A 23,213-nucleotide genomic window follows, 5' to 3' on the forward strand; every position below is an offset into this window, starting at 1 on the left:
CAGTTTTTTGTGTTTTAAATAAAGACACCTAAAAATATTAAAGAGCCAATCTTGCTTTCTTTAACATTAATAAGTTTAATCAGAGTGTAGTGTGGTCAGAGCCCCTGCTCAAATTTGAACCATTGTCTCTCAGTACCCTGCTCTGCACAGCATCACCAGCAGAGTGACTAACTCTATGCCAAAAGACCAGTACCCTGACACAGGGGATTTGTACTATAGGATTCCAAAGGCATTTAGAAAAGCAAGCCTTTAACCAGAAGTGACGCTTTCTATAAACGAGAAATCACATTCTCATGCACAATTTAAAACAATAGTATTTGCTGGGTACCTTCTCGCCTGGGCCTCCTCTCTCTCCTGGAATTCCTGGGTACCCCTGTAACACAGAAAGCATCCTCATTAAGTAGTTTGAATATGCACAATGTCTGGAATACGGTTTCACAAAAAAGTTTTAAAGTATTCAATATCTTTCATTATACGTCTCATTTCATGAAATCTATATCAAAAATGAATTATGGATGTAAGTTGCAATAAGTCTTAATAGACATACAGTATTTGTAAAATAGGTGTACTAAGTGCAGCCATGGTATACTGCTTTCCACTTATTTAGAAGTCACTGAATGACACTCTGATCTAGCTGTCTGCAATGAGTAAATTTCTCAAGATTTAACTCATTTTTAAAATAATTTATTTAAAGTTTTGTTAAATTCATAGCTATATATTTTTTGTATTGCTATTCATCAAACCAAAACTTGATGTAGCTCAGTAAAGAAAGTAAGTTTCATATAATTCCTAATTGTACTCCAGGGGATTATTTTTAAAGTTGCACATTTTATAAATTACAGGGGGGATTTAGGTTAAACATATATGTCGCATTGTAACTAGGTGTACTAAGTGTAGTTTTTCACTTTCCACTTCGCAAATGGAAAGTTCTCAAAAGATTGAACTAATTTTTCAAATAATTAAACTCGTTGAGGGTTGCCATGGTTGGGACCCAGGAAAATGTTTTAATATTAGCTCAACATAGTATTATTGCAGAGACTATAGTTGTACAATATACATATTTACTACAAAAAATATTACTTAACATCACAGTAAATAATATACATACAGCAGTGTCAGATCAGTTTAATAAAAGCAGAACAATAAATGGACCTCACTTACAATGTATCCTTGTTCCCCAGTGTCTCCTGAAAATCCAGGTGCTCCTATTTGACCCTGTAGACATTGGAAATATGGAGAGCATTAGAACACAACCAAATAGACATTACAAATATGGGGAACATTATGAAAATGACACAACGTATTCTCTGTCCTACCTTCTCGCCCATGGGTCCATCTGCACCTTGTTTGCCAGGTTTTCCCCTAGATCCCTGTTGACAACAACTTTTATTACATTTTAAAAGGCTCCTTCATTCAGTTCTGAAGCCCACAGCTAGGTGATGTGTTTCGTTGGATGTAAATAATAAAGATATTGTTAAGGAATGTTACAAGATGCTGGTGTATTAGGATGGGAAGATCAGATGAAGGTACTCAATAAGATGAATGGATGAGTTTTACTATAGAACATAGTGTAAAATAATATTGAATATGTAATGCATTGATGTAGATGTGTAATTTTATTATTGTGATTTTTTTATGGGGAGAGAAAAAACCTATTTAAAAAAATATTTATAAAAACCTATAACTTCAGAGAGTTTCTTAATAACTCCACTGCAGGTTTAAGTCAACAAATCAGGGGCAGAAGTTCTATTAATCTTTCTGCATCAATATTTATCCACAAGTCCAAGCTAGTTTTCTGATGTTCTGCTGCCATTGTAAAAAAAAAAAAAAAAAGACAAAATGACCTCAGAATTGGGATATTTTTATGAAGAGAAGAGGGTGGATTTGTCAGTAAATAACACAGCTATTTTTCTTTCAAGTGGAGAAAATGATGGAGGAAGATATACCTTTTCACCTTTCCTTCCAGCTGTCCCATGGCTCCCTTGCACACCATACTGGCCCTATAATGGAATGATACATGTATACTTGTAGAACAAAGTAACACAAACCTTCACTTTGTAGAACGTGACTCTCAGAAACTCTACGCACATGTTCAAATCTATATGATAATAGCATGTAATAACTTTTTTTTTCATCATTTGTCATGCATAATATTTTTCTGGAGTATTCACAGAAAAGCAATGGGCACAGCATTCGTACATTACATTACAAAATAGTCAAAAACCTCACCTTTGAAAGTGAATTGTTTTGTGGGAGCCGACTGACACCTGTTTACTATGTTGTATATATATTTCAATATTACATTACATCAACTTGAATCTTTGGCTTTCAGCTTTTCATTTGTGCGCTCTGTTAATTGATCTAGTTAATTTTTTGCTATTTATTTGCTTGTTTAATTTAGATTTAATTTATTATTTCCCCCCCCGTAAATTTTTTTACCCCAATTTGGAATCACCATTCATTGAACTTGCTGTGTCTTCTGTTGATACTACAGGAGGGATGAGAAAATGCACACATCCTACTACATTTCCAGAAATTTTACATTTGAATGCTCTGACCTGTACTGCTTATTGCATCATGTATAGAATTATTAAAATGTGTATACAAATTTGTCAGATTTAAAATACTGCATATGTAAATGAGCATAAATGAGGGAAACTCATCAGATTCATGGTAGTGTCCCTGCCATGATAATGAAACTTCTATGACAAAAACAGCTTCTGTTAAATGGAAAAAGAGATGGTATTATTTATGCAGAAGTTCCACTGTGATGCTGTGATACCTGGGTTTACATAACTGAAACTGTGTAGTACTAAGACAATGATTTTCTAAAATACAAATGTATTTTAGGACTAAAGAAAATTAAATAGCCATTTTTTTATGTTTAAAGTAAAGCATCTTTTCTTATCACTTAACAGTTAGGTGTGTTCCGAGTTGAAGGATATTATAAAAATGTAATTTTAATAGCATGTTGCACGGACAATACTACTCACAATTTCACCTTTGGGTCCTTCTTCACCCATAGGACCTGGGAGTCCAATATCACCCTGAAACAAGGTGAGAACCATGATTACATTTCAACATTAAACTGGTATGATTTCAGTTTAAATGATTAAATCAAAACTTTGACGCACCAGCTAATAGAAAACTACAGAACTGTACTCAGTTGCAGCTTTATTTTTTAGTAAGATGCCACTTTCTTCTAATCAAAAATGTAACTGCTATGATGTACAGGTTTGTAATTTGGTATTAGCAGGTGGGTCAAAGTTTTGATTTAATCTGGCCCCTGGTCATTCTGCATAGTGGGATTATTAATCTACTGTGTGGAGCTGCTGTGATGTGGAGCGCTAGAAGAAGCATCTGTTGTGCGTTGTTTGAATCCCAAGTATGGAGCTCCAAACTGCAACAGCTACATCAGCTAGCAGTCAAAGAGTAGTTGCACCATTGAAAATGCCTACCCTGGAGAAAGCACAACACGAGATATTTCAGATACCTGAAAGAGTGAAAAATTGGTACTTACCTTTGATCCTGATCCTCCCATCTCCCCTATATCTCCAGGAGGCCCTGGGAGACCCTGCAAGTGAGATGACAGAGTTGTAGAGTCAAAGTTCGTTGACTGTTAAAGATTGACAATACAAGACAAACCTGTGACAACTCACCATGACTCCTGAGAACCCAGAAGGACCATCAGAGCCAGTTGGACCAGAGTCACCCTAAGGAGAAAGAATAGATTGTCAATGCACTACTGTGTTTCCTGCTGTAACTACAACAAATAGAGTTGCATTAAGATCTCTTTGGAGAACATGCGTGCATAAATTGCACTCTGCTGTAGCCTACACAACAGTCCCCTGAATAAAATAATAATGTAAAATAATAGTGACAGTTCTGGGTGATGAAAAATACTTTATGACTACAAACCGATGGATTGTTCAGAAAAATAGGTTGATGGTGTAATCGAATGTGCATAAAATGTAATTTTGTAATGATTTTCATGACTTTTCTGATTTCCCCATTGACTTCCAGCAAAGATTTGGAACCCCGGTGACATCACGGCACATTTTTGGATCACTGATTTCTGGAACATAGAATGAGCTGGTCATGAAAAACTCACTCCACAGAATATGTTTCTAATTATAACCTGAGAAATTATGTATTTTCGGTGGAGTTCCTCTTTTAGGGTATCTAGCTTGTGTATTTCTAGGTCTACTTCTAGTAACATCTTATTAAATATATGCCATGGTATAATGAATGTACCTGGAGTGTACTACTGCAGCTGTGGTAACAATATTACACATAATGGCATTCAATGCTGTATCAAACACTGTATTTGGTGAAGTGATTTACATAAAGATTGCTGCATGTCACTTAAGTTTCTGGAATAGAACCTACTGCTGGTTTACTGAGATGCTTTTCAAGGAGACTGAAGTACTGCACACAATCGAAGGGTAACTGTTGACTTCAGCTGTGGTCAAACAGCTGCCAAAATCTTATCTCTGTAAAACATGTTCATATATCCCAGCTCCCCCCTTGTTTGTCTGCAAATTTGATAGGTAGTAATTCTATGATCAAATATAAATAAATCAAATCAAACAACGAATTAAACCTATTTGAAATACCACATACTAACCTAATAATCCCTAATGTTGTGCATGGCTAATACAATTAATTAGAGTTAAAGGGGAACTCAGTGTACAGTGTTCTGTTGGGTTATAAGCTTACCACAGGACCAGTGTCTCCTCCTCTTCCTGGCACTCCTTTAAATCCCTTGTACCCCTAAAAGTACAAACCAAAAATATGCATGATAGTATATGTTCTTTTCAAAATATTCGTTTTGCACAGGGGAAGGTATATAGTTTTTCCTTTCTGTTTTGATTTACTGTACAAGCTCTCACACAGGATGAAACACACCTAACAGGGATGGCCTAATCATTGCGTTTATTACTGATATGGGTTCTGGGGTTCCCCGTGTCAGTTTCCATCAGTTGCCACAGTTGTTATCTTGAGTGACTTTTTCCCAGTAACTGCAGTGTTTTCAAGTCCATTATTTGGAACTTGATTTATTCCAGGAGGAAATTAGAGAGAAAAACAAAATGAATCAGAAAGAACAATACAGAGCTTCAGAAGTTGCACCTCATTCTGCAAAGACCCCAAAATCAAGGAAACCTTTGTTATTTCTCTCTTTAGTATTTTTTTTTATAAATATAATTTAGGTACTACAATGTTTTCTTGTTTTATATATATATATATATATATAATTACAGAACATTAAATAAACTTTACCAGCAGAAATCATTCTGTAGTAAGAACCTTTTAAATAAGACTAATCTTAAAGCTGCATTCACACCAGACACTTCAACTCGGCAAGACCCAGGGTGAAGCTCTGAAGCTGGATCAACTTGCCCCTGCTAAAGACTAGGGTTGAGATTTCCAACCTGGGACTAAGTGCTCAGCTCAGGTTGAAAAACTTTAACGTGAATCGTAACCCGTGTAAAGAACTGCATGTTTTTCCCTGTGTGTCTGTGAATTAGGTCACTGTCTTGCTGTGCTACAGTACTGTGCTATAGGTCAACCCTGATACCCAGAGGAACAAAGCCTGATAAGAATCAGTTTTCACCAGCAATTAAGGCTTGATACATCGTACAAGCCCCCCTTATATTAAACATTATATATGCCTTAATTTTACCCAGGTTTAACCATATATGGGTGTGCCTGACCAGTTGTCAGGCAGAAACCGAACTTCCACCCATATTGGGTCAGACATTACCAGTTATCTTTCTCTCCTGTCTGGTCTGCATAAAAGTGCCTGTACTTTGTAACTTTTCTAATACTGCTCTTGAGATTGCCTCTTCCTATTAAATTCCTTTTGACATCCATATCTCTCTGGATGATTTTTGACTCTTTATAGTGTACAGTGTTCAGCCAATGCAAGCAGGGCTGAACTCAGGAGAGAGTCAACCCAGGTCCACTCTACCCAGGATTAGATGGTGTAGTGCGAAAACTGCTTTACATTACACAGAAAGCTTCTTAAACCAATGGCTATTAGTTTGTTAGATGGTTCCCTTGCAGGATTAATCAACATATATCTTATGCCATAAAACCACTATAACCACATTAAGGTTTTAGGCAACATAAAAATGTAGACCTTCCAGTGAATCACAAATTACAAAATATAACTATTATATGAAGTTTTTATTTATAACTATTAGAAAGTGACTTCTGACAATAAAAAAACATGTTCAATATAATATCTTAAGAGTCACTCAAAGTTACTCTTTGATTTTGTAACATTTTTTAAAAACTACAGCGAACCTTTTACTTTGTAGATATGGCCCTGAGTCTCTTATAAATGCTTTAAAAACACCTAAGGAAAAAGAGTCAGTCTAATGAACCTCTGGTTAAATACAGTAGCTCTGTATCAAAAGCAATATCAAAGTGTTTACTCACCTCTCTGCCTTGCACACCAGGAACTCCGTGAGCACCCTGCTCTCCTTTGCTTCCCTGTAAATGCAAAACAGGTGTTACAGAAATCTTACATGTCTCAGTTCTGCTTTGTGCTCAGATTGAACTGTCTTACGGACCATGTAATGAAAAGAGTTTTGTATTGTAAAATCATATATTCTATTGAGTTGTGAAGAGTGTTCCTCTGCTGGTGCTTTTCCACTACTGACAAAACCTGTAGAAGGATATGATATGTAAACTTTGTTTCCTGTAAAAGCAAAAATAAACATCACAGTTTACAGGGTAACTGAAACAACTAAGGGAATTAATTGGTGGGGAAGAGTTTTCTGTTGAGCCCCTTACAAATATAAATCATTCAATCAAAAAGCATTGCACACTCACAAGGCACTACTTTACTTATGTTTGTGTGTTGTTTTTTGACAGATGTGAAGCAAAACAAATTCTATTGCTTTGTCACTTTTAATTAAAATCTGCGTTCTGTCAATACAATGAATCTATAAACTTTTACTTAACATGATTTTTGCCCACAAGACACCATTTGAAACACTGAATATTTATAATAACTCATTATTTAATACATGTAAATTCATGTTTATTATGCACATTATGCAAGTCAATGCTACATGTATTACCATCGTGGGTTACCTTTGCTCATCCACAGAGTAGATGTTAAAAGAAACTTAATTTTGACAATTAGCTGAAGAGTTTTCTTGGAAAGTGCTGGCAAAATTGGGGCAGAGCATATAATTAATAATTTAACAGGAATCATTCAAATGGTGATACAAGCACAACACATTCAATATATCATCACAATGGTATTTCATTTGACACACAAAAGTTGGTGGCCATTTCTCAAGATGGTTGCCACTTATTTCCTGGGGTTCAGTGTCAATTAATGTATTCCTAATGAGCATGCAGCTGCATTTAAGTGCCCCAAATGCAATATAATAAGCACCATCATAGTTAGCTATATACACTTTAATAGTTATATATACATTATTAAAAGCATTTTAAAAAGAACAAAAAAACAATAAGTAGTATTTACTTTGGGCCCAGCAAAACCAGCAAAGCCAGGTTCCCCAGGCATACAGTTACAGCCTTCTGCTCCAGCCTCAGCTCCCATGTCAGCACACTGGTTTGTTGGGAATACAAAAGTGATAAGTAGGTTAGTTTCAGTGAGAATCACAATGCACTGAGCTACACATGGGGTAGACACTAAACAAATCCAGTCAGGGAGGAAGAATTTACCCATTAATCTGTGTAAAAAAACAAAACAAAAGCATTAAAAGGTAGAAGTATTGAGTATGTCATTAAGGATAAGGACTAGTAGGCCTTTACTTCCTATTTAAACAGAATGTGAAACTTATTTGCTGAATGAAAGCTTGAAGGTGGTGCTCACCTTGCCAGGGATGTCACAGCAGGAGACATCTACTGCTCTGTTCGCATCTCCATAGAGCTGAAGCTGTTGGATATCAACCTGGGGTGGAAGAGCAATAAACAACTGTTAACCCTCATCTGAGCTGGACTATTTCATTCACACCCTTATCCATTTTCCAAGAAATTATGTTTATCAGTCCAACATGGTCATTTAAGTACAGCTTTATTATCTTATTTGTGATCACACATTCAAATTTAAATGCAACTAAGTTTGTGTCTACGCATCTTACAAAACATGTAATTACAGTTTACTTCCATATATAACTGGACAATGTCAGAAGCCACACTGCCTAGTCCACCAGAAACCAGCTTGGCACTGATGAAGGTGAAGAGAAGGCACTAACAGGTAAGAATGTGTGCTCCTCCCATTCCAACATATTTTTTTTCATGACTACCTCTCTAAAGATTTCTCTGATTTTAATTAATAGAGAGCACTCAAATACTTTAATATTGGGCTTTAACTTGTATTGAATGCTGGCCATTGTATATAGGGTCTACCATATAAACCAGCAAATGACCAGATTTATTTATTAAATACATAATTTTAGCTGTAAAATTTACCATTTACCATTTATATAACTTTACAATATGTTCTGCTGTGCTGATGGTTAGAGCCTTTTCCCAAATCATAATTTGGGGGATATTGTTTACTGAGGATAGACGTACCAGATTAAACAAATGTACTATGTAACTATGCAAAGCATATGGGATGACAGCAACAGGACTTACTGGAACGGTTGAGGAGCCCCTGCTCTTGGTGGCTAAGGATATCTGCCCGTCGGTTCGGATAGAGCCATAGCGACTCAATGGTGCGCTGCCAACCTGCTGGCAGTCCACATAGAGGGTCAGTTGGTCCCGGCGGGCGCTAAGGGAAAGCTTATGCCACCTGCCATCAAAAAGCTGGCCCACGTTCTCGAAGGTGGTGACTTTCTCAGTGCCAGAGGCAGCAGCATTGTAGACATCAACAGCATCAATCTCTCCATAGAGCCGGATGTGGAACTGGTCTTTTCCCCGCCTGTCCTTTACATCGATCAGATTCCACACCTCCTGTGGCGTCTCGTCCCGCATGCGAAATGTTGAGACAACAGCGAATTCCTGAGGGAAACCATGAGGCTGCACCAGCCTAAAATAAGGAAATAAAGATACATTTCATCTGTGATGAAAATGATCAGAATTGAATAATAAGTAACTAGGAAATGGCCTTATGTGGCTTTTCAGTATATGTTTTTTATCATATTATTATTTATAATTAAGTTTGTTTTAAAAAAATAAGTTATTTTGAGATTCAGTCACTGCTCAACAAGCACTTTGTCTTTATTATTTCTTTTACTGCATTATTGTTGCTGGGAACTGTTCATTGGCTGTCTTTCTGAACAGCCTTGCACTTTACAAAAGACAGCCTCACCTTGTTTCACGCCTGAGCTGCACTCGGGGGCCAAGGCGGTAAGCTGTCAAGTCCTGCTTTGATCCTGGGACCACATTCACTCCCACAGCACTGGAAACCCTCAACTCTTCCAGAATGTCAGTACCTGAGAGAAACACCAGTGTTAGTAGTTGGCTGTAAAACAGCTTTTTTGCTTCCAAAATCACACCCTTGTTTTACAGCACTGTAACCCACTGTAAGGAGGGTTGGAGAGCCCTGCAAGAATGGAGAAGGCCAACAGCCACATGTTCAACATGGTACCCACACCAGTCATGTTATCATTAGCAAGGTCAGTTATGGAATTAATTTAATATTCTCAGTTTACACCCAGACACTCTGTGAAAGTGATTTAATGTAATCTTTACAGTAAAAAGAAGGGTCACATGATTTCAATTGCATTAATCTGATACAAGTTCACCCTCCCCAATGTTGTGCTGTTAATTTGACCATGATCATAATTGGTCTAATTCCTTAGTAACTGTTTTCACCTTATTCATGGGAGCAGAACACTGTTACACATCCATGGAACATAATCACTGTAGGATGGAAATCCAATATACATATGTCTTTATTTGTTATTAAATGTATTGGGCTATTTTTAAGCTCAAATGGAATAAAGCTACTTATAGCTCAATATATTGTTTATGTTCATATCTCTTGTGGCTTTCACAAATGTGTAATGGAACAATTCTGACTATTATATAAATATGTATATGTATTTTTGCATGAATGACAGATCAACAGTCTGCAGACAGAAATCATCTGAAAGGCTTTGACCAAATCAAAACCTACCAGCAAATTACAAATTACAAAATTGTACTCAACTGCAGTTTAATTCATTGTAAGAAGTCACTTTCTATTAGAGAAAAATAAAAATGCAACTTGGTAAAGTTTGCAATTTGCAATTTGTGGGGATGTCAAAGTTTTGATTTGGTTTTACTGTCACTATTCTGCCAATTGTAATACTACTGAATACATGGTGCCTGAGGCAATTAAGAATTATAAATATTTAAAACTGTATTCCCCAAAACAGTGTTTTGCAAAGCCTCATAATATTTAAAATCCAACAATGAAACTATTAATCATGAGCTATGAGCAAGCTGTAACAAACCCCAATATTTTGCACATGAAACTGAGACTAGAGAAATGAAAACCCCCTGCTGATCAAAGCAAGATTGGGCAACTGAAAATGTCAAAACAACATGAACATGTGGCCAAAACAGAAATACATGTACGTACTGAAGGAAAATGGGACTTTCTCTTAGAAAAAATAATGAAAGCTAGTGTTTTTATAAAAAATGTATAAAACAAAAATATATGGCTTGATAGAATACACTGCAAAAAACACCTTTGCTTCATTGTAATGCAAAACATAAAAAACATGAACAAAAACATAATTAAATAATATTAACCATTACATACTACAAACATTAAATACCTAAAACATGCAATTTTTTAAGGTAATTGTATTTCACATTTTTTGAAAATTGTATGTAATTTGTTCATATAGGAACTATTTCTATGGATTATGGGGGTGGTGAGCATTAAAGTCATTTCCTGTTTAGACTGTTAAAATGAGAACTACAATAATTATGCAGGCAGTTGTTTCAAAAACAATACTTTCAAATAATATTGAATGGAAATAAAACTTTGAGTAAAGTGAAACAATCTGAAATACTCTAAACACACACACAGCTTGAGATTTGGTATTTAAGCATGACATACAGTATATGTCACATACAGAGACCTGGTAAATTGGGATACATTTATTTTTGTCAAGCCTGATAATATTTGTGACATGTTGGGCTATTAAAAGTTAAGAAGCAGCTAGATCAAATACATAGAGAAATACAGCTCTGGATTAAGAAGACCACTGCAATTTCTTAAATCAGCATGTCTACATGTATGGCAGTCATTCCATTCCATTCGTATGTTTATTTGGAATTTGGGAGAAATATTGTCAATAGTTTATAGAATAAACAAAATATTCATTTTACCCAAACACATACAGTGAGGGAAAAAAGTATTTGATCCCCTGCTGATTTTGTACGTTTGCCCACTGACAAAGAAATGATCAGTCTATAATTTTAATGGTAGGTGTATTTTAACAGTGAAAGACAGAATAACAACAAAAAAATCCAGAAAAATGCATTTCAAAAAAGTTATAAATTGATTTGCATGTTAATGAGTGAAATAAGTATTTGACTCCTTCGACTTAGTACTTGGTGGCAAAACCCTTGTTGGCAATCACAGAGGTCAGATGTTTCTTGTAGTTGGCCACCAGGTTTGCACACATCTCAGGAGGGATTTTGTCCCACTCCTATTTGCAGATCCTCTCCAAGTCATTAAGGTTTCAAGGCTGATGTTTGGCAACACGAACCTTCAGCTCCCTCCACAGATTTTCTATGGGATTAAGGTCTGGAGACTGGCTAGGCCACTCCAGGACCTTAATGTGCTTCTTCTTGAGCCACTCCTTGGCCTTGGCTGTGTGTTTTGGGTCATTGTCATGCTGGAATACCCATCCACGACCCATTTTCAATGCCCTGGCTGAGGGAAGGAGGTTCTCACCCAAGATTTGACGGTACATGGCCCCGTCCATCGTCCCTTTGATGCGGTGCAGTTGTCCTGTCCCCTTAGCAGAAAAACACCCCCAAAGCATAATGTTTCCACCTCGATGTTTGACGGTGGGGATGGTGTTCTTGGGGTCATTCCTCCTCCTCCAAACACGGCGAGTTGAGTTGATGCCAAAGAGCTCGATTTTGGTCTCATCTGACCACAACACTTTCACCCAGTTCTCCTCTGAATCATTCAGATGTTCATTGGCAAACTTCAGACGGGCCTGTACATGTGCTTTCTTGAGCAGGGGGACCTTGCGGGCACTGCAGGATTTCAGTCCTTCACGGCGTAATGTGTTACCAATTGTTTTCTTGGTGACTATGGTCCCAGCTGCCTTGAGATCATTAACAAGATCCTCCCGTGTAGTTCTGGGCTGATTCCTCACCGTTCTCATGATCATTGAAACTCCACGAGGTGAGATCTTGCATAGAGCCCCAGACCGAGGGAGACTGACAGTTATTTTGTGTTTCTTCCATTTGCGAATAATTGCACCAACTGTTGTCACCTTCTCACCAAGCTGCTTGGCGATGGTCTTGTAGCCCATTCCAGCCTTGTGTAGGTCTACAATCTTGTCCCTGACATCCTTGGACAGCTCTTTGGTCTTGGCCATGGTGGAGAGTTTGGAATCTGATTGATTGATTGCTGCTGTGGACAGGTGTCTTTTATACAGGTAACGAGCTGAGATTAGGAGCACTCTCTTAAAGGGAGTGCTCCTAATCTCAGCTCATTACCTGTATAAAAGAACCCTGGGAGCCACAAATCTTGCTGATTGATAGGGGATCAAATACGTATTTCCCTCATTAACATGCAAATCAATTTATAACTTTTTTGAAATGCGTTTTTCTGGATTTTTTTTGTTGTTATTCTGTCTCTCACTGTTAAAATACACCTACCATTAAAATTATAGACTGATAATTTCATTGTCAGTGGGCAAACGTACAAAATCAGCAGGGAATCAAATACTTTTTTCCCCTCACTGTACCTATAAATAGTGAAAAGTTTGCAGTGGTATTTAATTTTTTTTCCAGAGCTGTAAACAGCAATATTACATGAACTGGCAGATAGATGGAGCAAACTAATCAAGAGATAAATTAAAAGTGTATGCTGACAAAGATACCTTCAAAATCGTAGACATCAGGGGCAGGGAAGACATCTTCAAAAGAATAGGGGGTGGTGGTGGAGAAGTCATAGGGCAACCTAGTTGTCATGGTGGTGACTTCTTTAGCATAGTTGTAGGACTCGGTGGTGGTGGCATAGGGGTACACCTCCTTTGTGATCATCGTCACCACAGGGATGGCTTGGGGGTAGGGGTAATCTCCAGAGGGTGTTTGTTCTTCATATCCTGGTGTGGGGTCCACGTGGTACTCGTCTGATGGGAGGAGGGTTAGAGGCACAAATTTAAGACTGATGTGGTAAGGCTTTCTAAGATTCACAATAACCAGATTACTAACCATATGCAGATTTAATATTATTAATCAAGCTAAAGATCTTCATGAAGCATATTCCAATACACCTGTTAGTAACTTATTTTTCAAATAGCTTTGAGTGACTTCATACTGCTTCTTCCGATTTTCAATCCACTTAATCTCCCTGTAGTTAGATGAACCCCATGCATTGCATATGTTAGACATTTTTAGCATTGGGCTCAGGCAGAAAGTAGCAAAGTAACGCTTCCCCATTAAGCCTAAAGGATTGAAGTCCTTAAAAATAGACATATTCTACAATACTATAATGTTTACAAGCACTGCTTCAATGTTAAAGCATGGGGACCTGTCCTTGGTGCTGATACAGTGCATCCGGAAAGTATTCACAGCGCTTCACTTTTTCCACATTTTGTTATGTTACAGCCTTATTCCAAAATGGATTAAATTCATTATTTTCCTCAAAATTCTACAAACAATACCCCATAATGACAACGTGAAAGAAGTTTGTTTGAAATCTTTGCAAATTAAAAAAAAAAAAAAAAGCACATGTACATAAGTATTCACAGCCTTTGCTCAAAACATTGTTGAAGCACCTTTGGCACCAATTCCAGCCTCAAGTCTTTTTGTGTATGATGCTACAAACTTGGCACGCCTATTTTTGGTCAGTTTCTCCCATTCTTCTTTGCAGGACCTCTCAAGCTCCATCAGGTTGGATGGGGAGCGTCGGTGCACAGCCATTTTCAGATCTCTCCAGAGATGTTCATTTGGGTTCAAGTCTGGGCTCTGGCTGGGCCACTCAAAGACATTCACAGAGTTGTCCTGTAGCCACTCCTTTGTTATCTTGGCTGTGTGCTTAGGGTCATTGTCCTGTTGGAAGATGAACCTTCGCCCCAGTCTGAGGTCCAGAACGCTCTGGAGCAGGTTTTCATCAAGGATGTCTCTGTACATTGCTGCATTCATCTTTCCCTCAATTCTGACTAGTCTCCCAGTTCCTGCCGCTGAAAAACATCCCCACAGCATGATGCTGCCACCACAATGCTTCACTGTAGGGATGGTATTGGCCAGGTGATGAGTGGTGCCTGGTTTCCTCCAGACATGACGCTTGCCATTCAGGCCAAAGAGTTCAATCTTTTGTTTCTCATGGTCTGAGAGTCCTTCAGGTGCCTTTTGGCAAATTCCAGGCGGGCTGTCATGTGCCTTTTACTGAGGAGTGGCTTCCGTCTGGCGTGGAGTGGGGTGCTGCAGATATGGTTGTTCTTCTGGAAGGTTCTCCTCTCTCCAGTGAGACATGCTGGAGCTCTGTCAGAATGACCATCGGGTTCTTGGTCACCTCCCTGACTAAGGCCCTTCTACCCAGATTGCTCAGTTTGGTCGGGCGGCCAGCTCTAGGAAGAGTCCTGGTGGTTCCAAACTTCTTCCATTTACAGATGATGGAGGCCACTGTGCTCATTGGGACCTTCAATGCTGCTGAAATGTTTCTGTACCCTTCCCCAGATCTGTGCCTCGATACAATCCTGTCTCGGATGTCTACAGACAATTCCTTGGACTTCATGGCTTGGTTTGTGCTCTGACATGCACTGTTAACTGTGGGACCTTATATAGACAGGTGTGTGCCTTTCCAAATCATGTCCAATCAACTGAATTTACCACAGGTGGACTCCAATCAAGTTGTAGAAACATTTCAAGGATGATCAGTGGAAACAGGATGCACCTGAGCTCAATTTTGAGTGTCATGGCAAAGGCTGTGAATACTTATGTACATGTGCTTTTTTTTATTTTTAATACATTTGCAAACATTTCAAACAAACTTCTTTCACGTTGTCATTATGGGGTATTGTTTGTAGAATTTTGAGGAAAATAATGAATTTAATCCATTTTGGAATAAGGCTGTAACATAACAAAATGTGGAAAAAGTGAAGCGCTATGAATATTTTCCGGATGCACTGTACCATACTGCTATATCAAAGGACAAGGCAACACTAATACTGAGGCAAAGGAACAATGTGTAAGGTCAAAATAAATTGAACTGTAGACAAGAATAATAATTGTATCTGTTGTTTTCCAGGGGCCTTGACCATATATTATGCAACAGCTGCATACATATACTAGAGTACATGTATTCAACTGAAAACAATTGAATAGCTACTGGTTGAGTTACACTATTAATTGATTTATTTGTTAATTTATTTATCCCATTACACTCAGCCCTTATGCACTATTATAACCAGATACCTCTGTGCTGTGTAGCGCTATTGACTTGCAAAGTGGTGGGAAAACTCGGTTTGAGAATTGCTATTTTTAATACTTAAAAAATAACTCCTTAAATTTGTATGAAATTTTCTCCCAGTTTGTCTTAAGCATTGTATTTTGACTAAGTTTACATTTAATATGTTTTCATAAAATCCATAAATGTCAAAATTCATAATTCATAATTCTGCTATTATTTATCTTGAAAAAAGGTGGTAGTGTTGCAATATAGTGTCTAACAATGCAGAAACTGAGAAATGGCAGTTTTGAGCATATTTTGTTGTACAAATTTTCACAAAACTTTTCTGCATAGGTTTGGTTCTTTCAAATGCATGCTTTTCCTTCATTTCTTATGCTATTTTCATCAAACAACGTCCACAAGTTTCAAATTGAGTGGTAAACATAACATTTTTAAAATAATATTTCCCATAAAAAAAAGAAAAAATTGGTAGTACTGTAATATAGTTTGTCTAATCATGATCAAATATGCAGATTATTATAGTACAGGTTGTCTAGTTTCATTTGATATGTGTCACATACCTGTACTCCTCATAATGTCCATATTAAACACGTCTAAGAAGTTCAACCAAGCGAAAATGAGTGTAAAGTGTTAAAAAGAAAATTAATTATTGGAGATTCATTCATTCATTCATTAAGATCATAGCAACCATAGAAGCAATGTGGGCCGAATGTTTTAAAAGCACATTATTATTAATTGGGAACTTCTATTATCATTTCAAAGGATTTCCACAGACTTGCATGAATAATACCTGAAATAAATAGTTTAAACTAAAAAGTATGTACTCTACCATAAACATCTAGGGGATTTTGTGAACCACTAAATTCGATTACTCCATACCTGGGTGGGGATAGCCAGAATGCTCTTCATAAGTGTCCACCACTGAGCCTTCATAGACATGGTCATCTCCTTCAAGAACAGCAAATCATACTAGATGCTTAAAGACATTGAAGTTAGACTTGCTAACAGGTGTTCATTCTGTTACCTGAGCTCCAAAGAGCTGGACAGGTGGCCTATTTATATCTCCACCACTGTAAACTGGAGCAGCCTCCTGACACATATACATTGATAATAACCTATTAATTATTAGATGTTGGAATACTGGTAGAAAGCATTTGAGTGCAGACTGTGTTCTTCACTAAAAAGTCAATCTTTAAAGCATATACCCATTACAGAGTGTTTGCTTCAGATTCTCTCACAGTCAATAGAGTTGATTATAAAATGTCCCATTCTTAGTGCATTTTCTGCAAATTAACATAGTTGGTGTTAGAGTTCATTCAGCTACAGGTGTATTTCTACTGCACTGTTCTTAAAAACAGGAGACTTACTGTAATGTGAAACAAAGAACAGGGAAACAGTGGCTGCTGTTATTGTGAAATTAAAAAGAAAACATGTCCAAAGCAAGAGGGAATGCGATGGGGAAAATATCAGTGGACGTCCCATTTAACACTTAACAACGGGGTTTTACTTCTTTATTCAAAATTATGTTAAAACATAAAAGTTATTTCACTCTGCCTTGCCTATAAAGGTTATTCAGCCAGCTTTCCAAAGAAGTGGCAATCCAAGGTTTATGCTTCCCTTATCTTACCTCCTTTAAAGTAACTGGGATATTTATGGTTTTCTCTAGGCTGAATCTGTGTTCAATACACTGTGAAACGATCATTCATGGATAAATATATTTTAATTAAGAATATTTATTAAATAAAATGACTCTCTGAAATACACTGTTTCAAATTAAATGTGAATACTTCTAGTCATAACTATATGTCTCCAATGTGCATTATAAAGTAAAGGGGATCTGTATGTAGTACTGTTATTGGGCTTCCAAGAAGACAGACATAAATCATGCTGTGCTTTTTATAGTGACAATGTGTGATATTTTACACTGTTTCTACAGAAACTATATCTACAGGGCTGTGAATGACTATGTTATATGGCCAGAAAAACTGACTGTTCAGAAGTAGCGTATGGTCTGTCCTTGACTAGCAAACTAGTTGACACATGTGGCATCTGTCTGTTTCTACATACATTCTCTTCAGAAGCTTCTTTTGCATGTGTTTCCTGTCTAATGTACATGTAGCACTTTGTAAAATCCCTGTCACTGCTGATTTGAATTTTCATATTTGCTTCACTGAGCATGGAGAACTGATTGATTCATTTGATACTTGTATGTTGAAATGTGTAGTGCATGTTAAATATGCATTTAGGGTTAAGAAACAGAAACTAAGTAAACATATTTTTAATCACATTAGGGCATGTCAAAACACTTTGCTATTAAAATAAAATAAACATTATAATACATTGTAAAGGATAAAATTTTACAAAGAATACAAAACACCTACCCATCCACCCATGTATTTCTTATTGGGTGGGTGGGGGTAAAAGCAACACTAAAAATGTATTATATATTTCCTCCTTGGGTGTGAGGGTGGTAAAGGCTTGGCACCTATATGTTTATATTTATATTGTAATATATATTTGTGGTAAATGCAATATCAATAGATTCATGACAAAAAGTTGACATTTGTCAAGATTATGAAATATTGTGCACATATTTAATGTTAAAATGTATTAATTCTTGTACTCAAGTACTGTGTTACAAATGTATTCAGCTTTTAATAAAATGCTTTTAAATAAAAATGTTATTTACTGCCATTTTAATGATAATTCTGAAATGCTTGAACAAAACCACAAGTAAACAAAGAAGTATTTGTTCTACAATGGGTTTAATTTCACATATAAAAACTGATTACTGATTAACTTTAGTCTAGATTGAAGTGAATACATATACAAGATCTTAAACTTTGTGGGTTGTATAACAGGAACACCCTTTTTATATGCTGTATTAACAACTTTATTTTCTTATTTTTTTTAGAAAAGCATCACTGACCTGAATGGTATCCAGAGTAATGCTGACCGTTTGTGGAAAGGGCACAGAGAGCAACAAGGCCATAGACAGTCCACCACAGCCTGGCTCCTTCACTTAGTAATGGGAAGACCTATGACAAGCAAACAACTCTCAGAAAGGTTTCTGCTATTATCATTATCATCATTATATCTGTGCTATTATCATGCTTCCAAGCATTTACTCATTTCATGTTTTTTCTCTACTTTTTGGCAATTTTACTTTATACAATATTATGCTGTCTGGAAAATTATTTCCATCAGAGATTATTTCAGCAGCTTTCCTCCTATATAAAATTTTTGAGGCTATACTCCCTGAACTGAAAAAAGCTTCCAAATGCTATACTGTCACACAAAGGAAGTGAATAAATCTGAAATCTGAAAATGTATTCAATTTGAAAATGTCTGTTTAACTGTGTTGAAGTCATAAATTAAATTAATTCTTGTGTTTCCTGAATATCTGTTTAATTCATAAATTAGGAGACTATCCAACCATGTTTTCAGCTATTCTGAAGTGAAGACAATATTATGTATTCCCCATTTACTTGACCCTTTGATTCAATTTTTTATTTATTTATTGGAATTGACAATAATATTTTTTTGATTTCCCCCCCAAGTGTTAAGAATCAACAATTGTGCTAATGTATCTCAGCTTGTCACCACGTCCCCCACCAACTGGGATCCTCCACCTCCCATGTGTCATTTCACACACTGCAGGCTATACAGGCCGCACGAGAGGTTCAGCGCCAGTTGAAGGAGAGGCATGTGTCCCTCAGTGGAACTTCAAACCTGCAGGCACCCAGATAACCAATAGGGGATGCTCATTAGCGACAAGCTGAGAGAGACCTGTCTGATATCGCCCTCCCTAGTCTGGGTGGTGCTAGGCCAATTGTATGCTACCAGTGAGTGGAAGTGCTAGAACCTCAGTTCATTATTATTTTATGTTATTTTTTTACATAATTTCACCTTCCACTGAAGTGCAAAACACTCTGACGTCTAGTGTAACACCAATACATCACTGCACAGCATAAGAGGGCAAATAATACATGAGCAAATGAAAATAAATGGGGAAATTTGTGTAGATTATAATAAGAATGTGTGAAGTTAACCTGAGCCAAAACATGTTAATTGAGGCCCAGGGGTCTTTAATGTGCATAAACTCTGTGTGACTTAACACCAACAGAGTTCAGAGTTCATTATCAAATGTAGCATCAGTGCCTCATGCATCCATACACAGAGTTTCAAATAATGTAACTTGAAAGTAACAATGCAAAGAAATGGAAGGCATTACTTCATTATGCAGATGGAAATTAGCGGAAGAAAGGGACTATCCCCAATGCACCTATGCATCTAAATTAGCACAACATATTTACAATTCAGCCATCCATAATCAGACATTCTAGTAAAGTATGTTGTAAAGTATGTTCGAGTATATATTTAAAATAAAGAAAAACAAAGTCACATGATAGCAAGGTAGTAGTAAAATATTCCCTAAACAAAAAACAGCTGCTGATTCCCCCTTACTCTCTAATTATTAACTTAAAAACCCTGATTTAAAAAAAACTGCAGGCTGAGATTTCATGAGCTCAATTTGAACGTTTTCGTTCACATGTGCCATCTAGTGGACAACATTAGAAATTATCAGATGCTCATGCAGATTTCTCTGCACACATCATTGGAAGACACATAGAATCCTCTTTGTCGTAAAATGTTTCAGTCTTTTTCTCATTTAAAGTTAAGTCATTAAACTACATTTTAAAAAGCTGTAAAATAGTATGTAGGTAAGTCAAAACAAATATGTTATAATGTAGAATGTGTGGCACATTACCAATATAACTCCAGGTCATTAGGAAAAATAATACGTATGTACTAGATTATTTTCATAGATAAATATATAGATACTTACATTTCTAGTATTCTTATTCCATTTCAAGTTGAGATACATGAAAGGGTTAAGACTCTACTTGAGAGAAAATCTAAAGAATGATTTCTCAGGAAGGCTATACATTCCAAAAAGGCTGAAAACTGAAAGTGGGCATTCATATATTTCCCACTTTCAAGAACAAAAAAGTTAACTTTGAAGTGTTAAAATATGGCAGGTTAGTGCAATGTGTTCATTGAAACTGTAAGCAAACATATATAGAATTTTTTTCATTTTTTTGGAAGTGGAAGTCTTTTTACATCTAAGAGAACACTTTATGTAACCAAGTATAAATCCAGCATTCACACATAAAACCAATAGTTTCCTTTCTTTACTGCAGTCATCACATATAATTGTATTAGCATACATACTGATCTGAAAGTTCCATGCTCATTTCACATGCACTGTAAATTAGCTGATGATTAGACGGTAATCTACATTATTGCATCTGTAATTTCTACGACATCACCATGTTACGGAATGCATTACAATTCTCCATTCTTAAATCCTAAAAATCTGTTCATTATGAATTAGTATTGTTTAATTCTGGAAATAGGAACCCTTTAATTTGTCCCAGATTAATCTGGATTACAAACTGAAACCAATTCACACTTACATGTCCATTGAAAGGTTTTAAAAATCAAAACAAAAAACAAATTGATTGTGAGTGACCTTCAAATGATTAAAAGGACTGATTATATTTTGTCAGAACTATGCAGATACATGATCTAGGGGGAAGTCTCCTAATTTTCTCACAGCTCTGTCATTGAAGCGGCCCTCAGGTCTCCAGGGAGTTAAAGGTGCACTGAGAAAATCAGACTCAGTATGACTTTGCTTGGAGAATAAGTATAAAGTGATACGGAACATATAATAAATATTGCTCCTTGAAGTGAATGCATTTCTCCCCTCTGAAAAACATTAATTGATTAAAAAAGATATATTATATAATGTTTTGTAATTGTAATTGTTTTGTATTTAAAGATGTTGTGTCTTAGCAAGACTGAAATACTGTGTGTTAAATAACTTAAATCATCCCATTTTAAGATTAGATCATATTTGGGATATGTGGTATAGTGTAGGGGATCCCTAATATGACAGTTAACACTTGCTCTCCACATTCGTTTAGCTGTACAAAGACTTAATGAATAGCACTTTTAGAGCAATAGATTGCAGAGCTACAGAACTCCTTTACCAATTAAGGAAACTGAATTTTTAACACATTGAAAGTAAGACTAAAGATCTTTAATCAAGACAAAGTATTAGTTAATAGAATGATATGAAAGATGGAGGTTATAGGTCGTGTTTTTTAATATGCTTTGTTGCAGTAAAAACAATTGGTACATGCCATAACATGTATTCAAACTAACTAATCTTAATGCATCAGAATGTACTTTAAATCACAAGCTGCAAATGCAAATGTATTTGATGGATAAAATCTGTAACAGTATCAGAGGCTACACTATTCCTCTTCACAGAAGTCTCAAATCCTTCTTACAGGACTCATGTTAAGAACATGAACTACATAGAACTAAGTGGTAAATTAATTAACAATTCAAGAGAAAAAGAAAAAGTAAAAAAAATATTTAATCAAATACAATTAAATACAATTCTAGGACAATTTCCTGAAAGTTGAAATGCCAACTAATACATAATTTTGTATGACCATGGTTTATTCAATACAATGACTACTGTCAAAGGAATAGTCTGTTATCATCTATCAGCAAACATTAATTCTTTAACAGTCAGCACATTTGTTTAACACATTTAGGGTCTTTCATATTGGCTAATTTCTCCTTTCTACCCAGCAAACAGATGAACACAAACAGGGTTGGTAGTCTCTTACCTTTGCACTTGATGCTGCCATGACTTCAGTTTAAGTCTAGATCGGTGCAGATATGTACAAAGAAACTTGTCCAGGGCCCTTCCTAATTTGGTTGACTCGAATGGTCTTTCTTACATCATTATTTTCCAGGGTGGTATTAGTCCCTCTCTTCCGCTAATACCTGTCTGCTTAGTGAACTAGCTACCTGGTGCCTCAACACAGGGCTTCAATTGCCTCTGCATTTGCCATCCGTGTCAGCCTGATCTCAGAGGGCCCTGGGCAGCGATATGCTCTCCCCAACTTGGTGAGAAATACCTGACCCTCTTAAGTGCAAATATTCCTCCCAAAAGCTTCCCAATCTCAAACACTCGCCTGATTTATGAAGGCATCACAACGTGGCACTGCCTGCAGCCCCAATTCTCTTTTACAAAGGGCTCCCCCTATGTCAATGTGTTGATTAAATCCATTCCAAATTCAGATGAGGACATCAAGAATCAGGACTTATCAGAAGAAAAATATAAAAATAAAAATAAATACTCTAAGAAAACTCTATTCTGTCAATCAAAACAAGATTTGGTAAGCAGTGACCCTAATTTATAAAATCAAATTAGCAGAAAATAATTTGTAATATAACAAAAAATATATTAAGAAAAAATTATGATAAACAATCAATATTTTTAAAAGCCCTTTATGTCACACTTGTGCTTTAATCATTCATTTAATCATATTCAAGACACCAAACTCAATGTACTTTGTCACTACGTTCTGAAGATAACATAAAAAAGCAGGTCATGTGACAGCCAACCACACTGCAACTTATGACCCAGGAAAATAGTAAGGTAATAAATAACATTAGCAAATTGGTAATTTCAAAATTAGAACTTTAAATGGTCTTTAACTTTGCTTGTAATTACCCTTAAACAACACATTCTTCTTGAGCC

The 23,213-nt window shown here is 36.4% G+C and overlaps 1 protein-coding gene across 1 annotated transcript in view; it reads right to left on the bottom strand.

Annotated features, from left to right (window-relative positions):
- Positions 1 to 22,611, bottom strand: part of LOC136760594 (collagen alpha-2(IX) chain) — a 38,801-nt gene extending 16,190 nt beyond the window's left edge. Inside the window, exons 1-17 of the mRNA XM_066716076.1 lie at positions 22,294 to 22,611; positions 18,516 to 18,624; positions 16,466 to 16,534; positions 13,053 to 13,304; positions 9,302 to 9,425; positions 8,626 to 9,019; positions 7,859 to 7,936; positions 7,505 to 7,591; positions 6,445 to 6,498; positions 4,720 to 4,773; positions 3,660 to 3,713; positions 3,521 to 3,574; positions 2,994 to 3,047; positions 1,947 to 2,000; positions 1,317 to 1,370; positions 1,162 to 1,215; positions 329 to 373 (exon numbers count right to left, since the gene is read on the bottom strand). Of these exons, the coding sequence (XP_066572173.1) occupies positions 329 to 373; positions 1,162 to 1,215; positions 1,317 to 1,370; positions 1,947 to 2,000; positions 2,994 to 3,047; positions 3,521 to 3,574; positions 3,660 to 3,713; positions 4,720 to 4,773; positions 6,445 to 6,498; positions 7,505 to 7,591; positions 7,859 to 7,936; positions 8,626 to 9,019; positions 9,302 to 9,425; positions 13,053 to 13,304; positions 16,466 to 16,534; positions 18,516 to 18,624; positions 22,294 to 22,314 (1,611 nt within the window). The 5' untranslated portion in view covers positions 22,315 to 22,611. The remainder of the gene's footprint in view (positions 1 to 328; positions 374 to 1,161; positions 1,216 to 1,316; positions 1,371 to 1,946; positions 2,001 to 2,993; positions 3,048 to 3,520; positions 3,575 to 3,659; positions 3,714 to 4,719; positions 4,774 to 6,444; positions 6,499 to 7,504; positions 7,592 to 7,858; positions 7,937 to 8,625; positions 9,020 to 9,301; positions 9,426 to 13,052; positions 13,305 to 16,465; positions 16,535 to 18,515; positions 18,625 to 22,293) is intronic.
- Positions 22,612 to 23,213: the final 602 nt, after the last annotated feature.

This window comes from Amia ocellicauda, chromosome 10 (genome assembly GCF_036373705.1).
Source record: "Amia ocellicauda isolate fAmiCal2 chromosome 10, fAmiCal2.hap1, whole genome shotgun sequence".
In the NCBI taxonomy this organism is placed as follows: domain Eukaryota; kingdom Metazoa; phylum Chordata; class Actinopteri; order Amiiformes; family Amiidae; genus Amia; species Amia ocellicauda.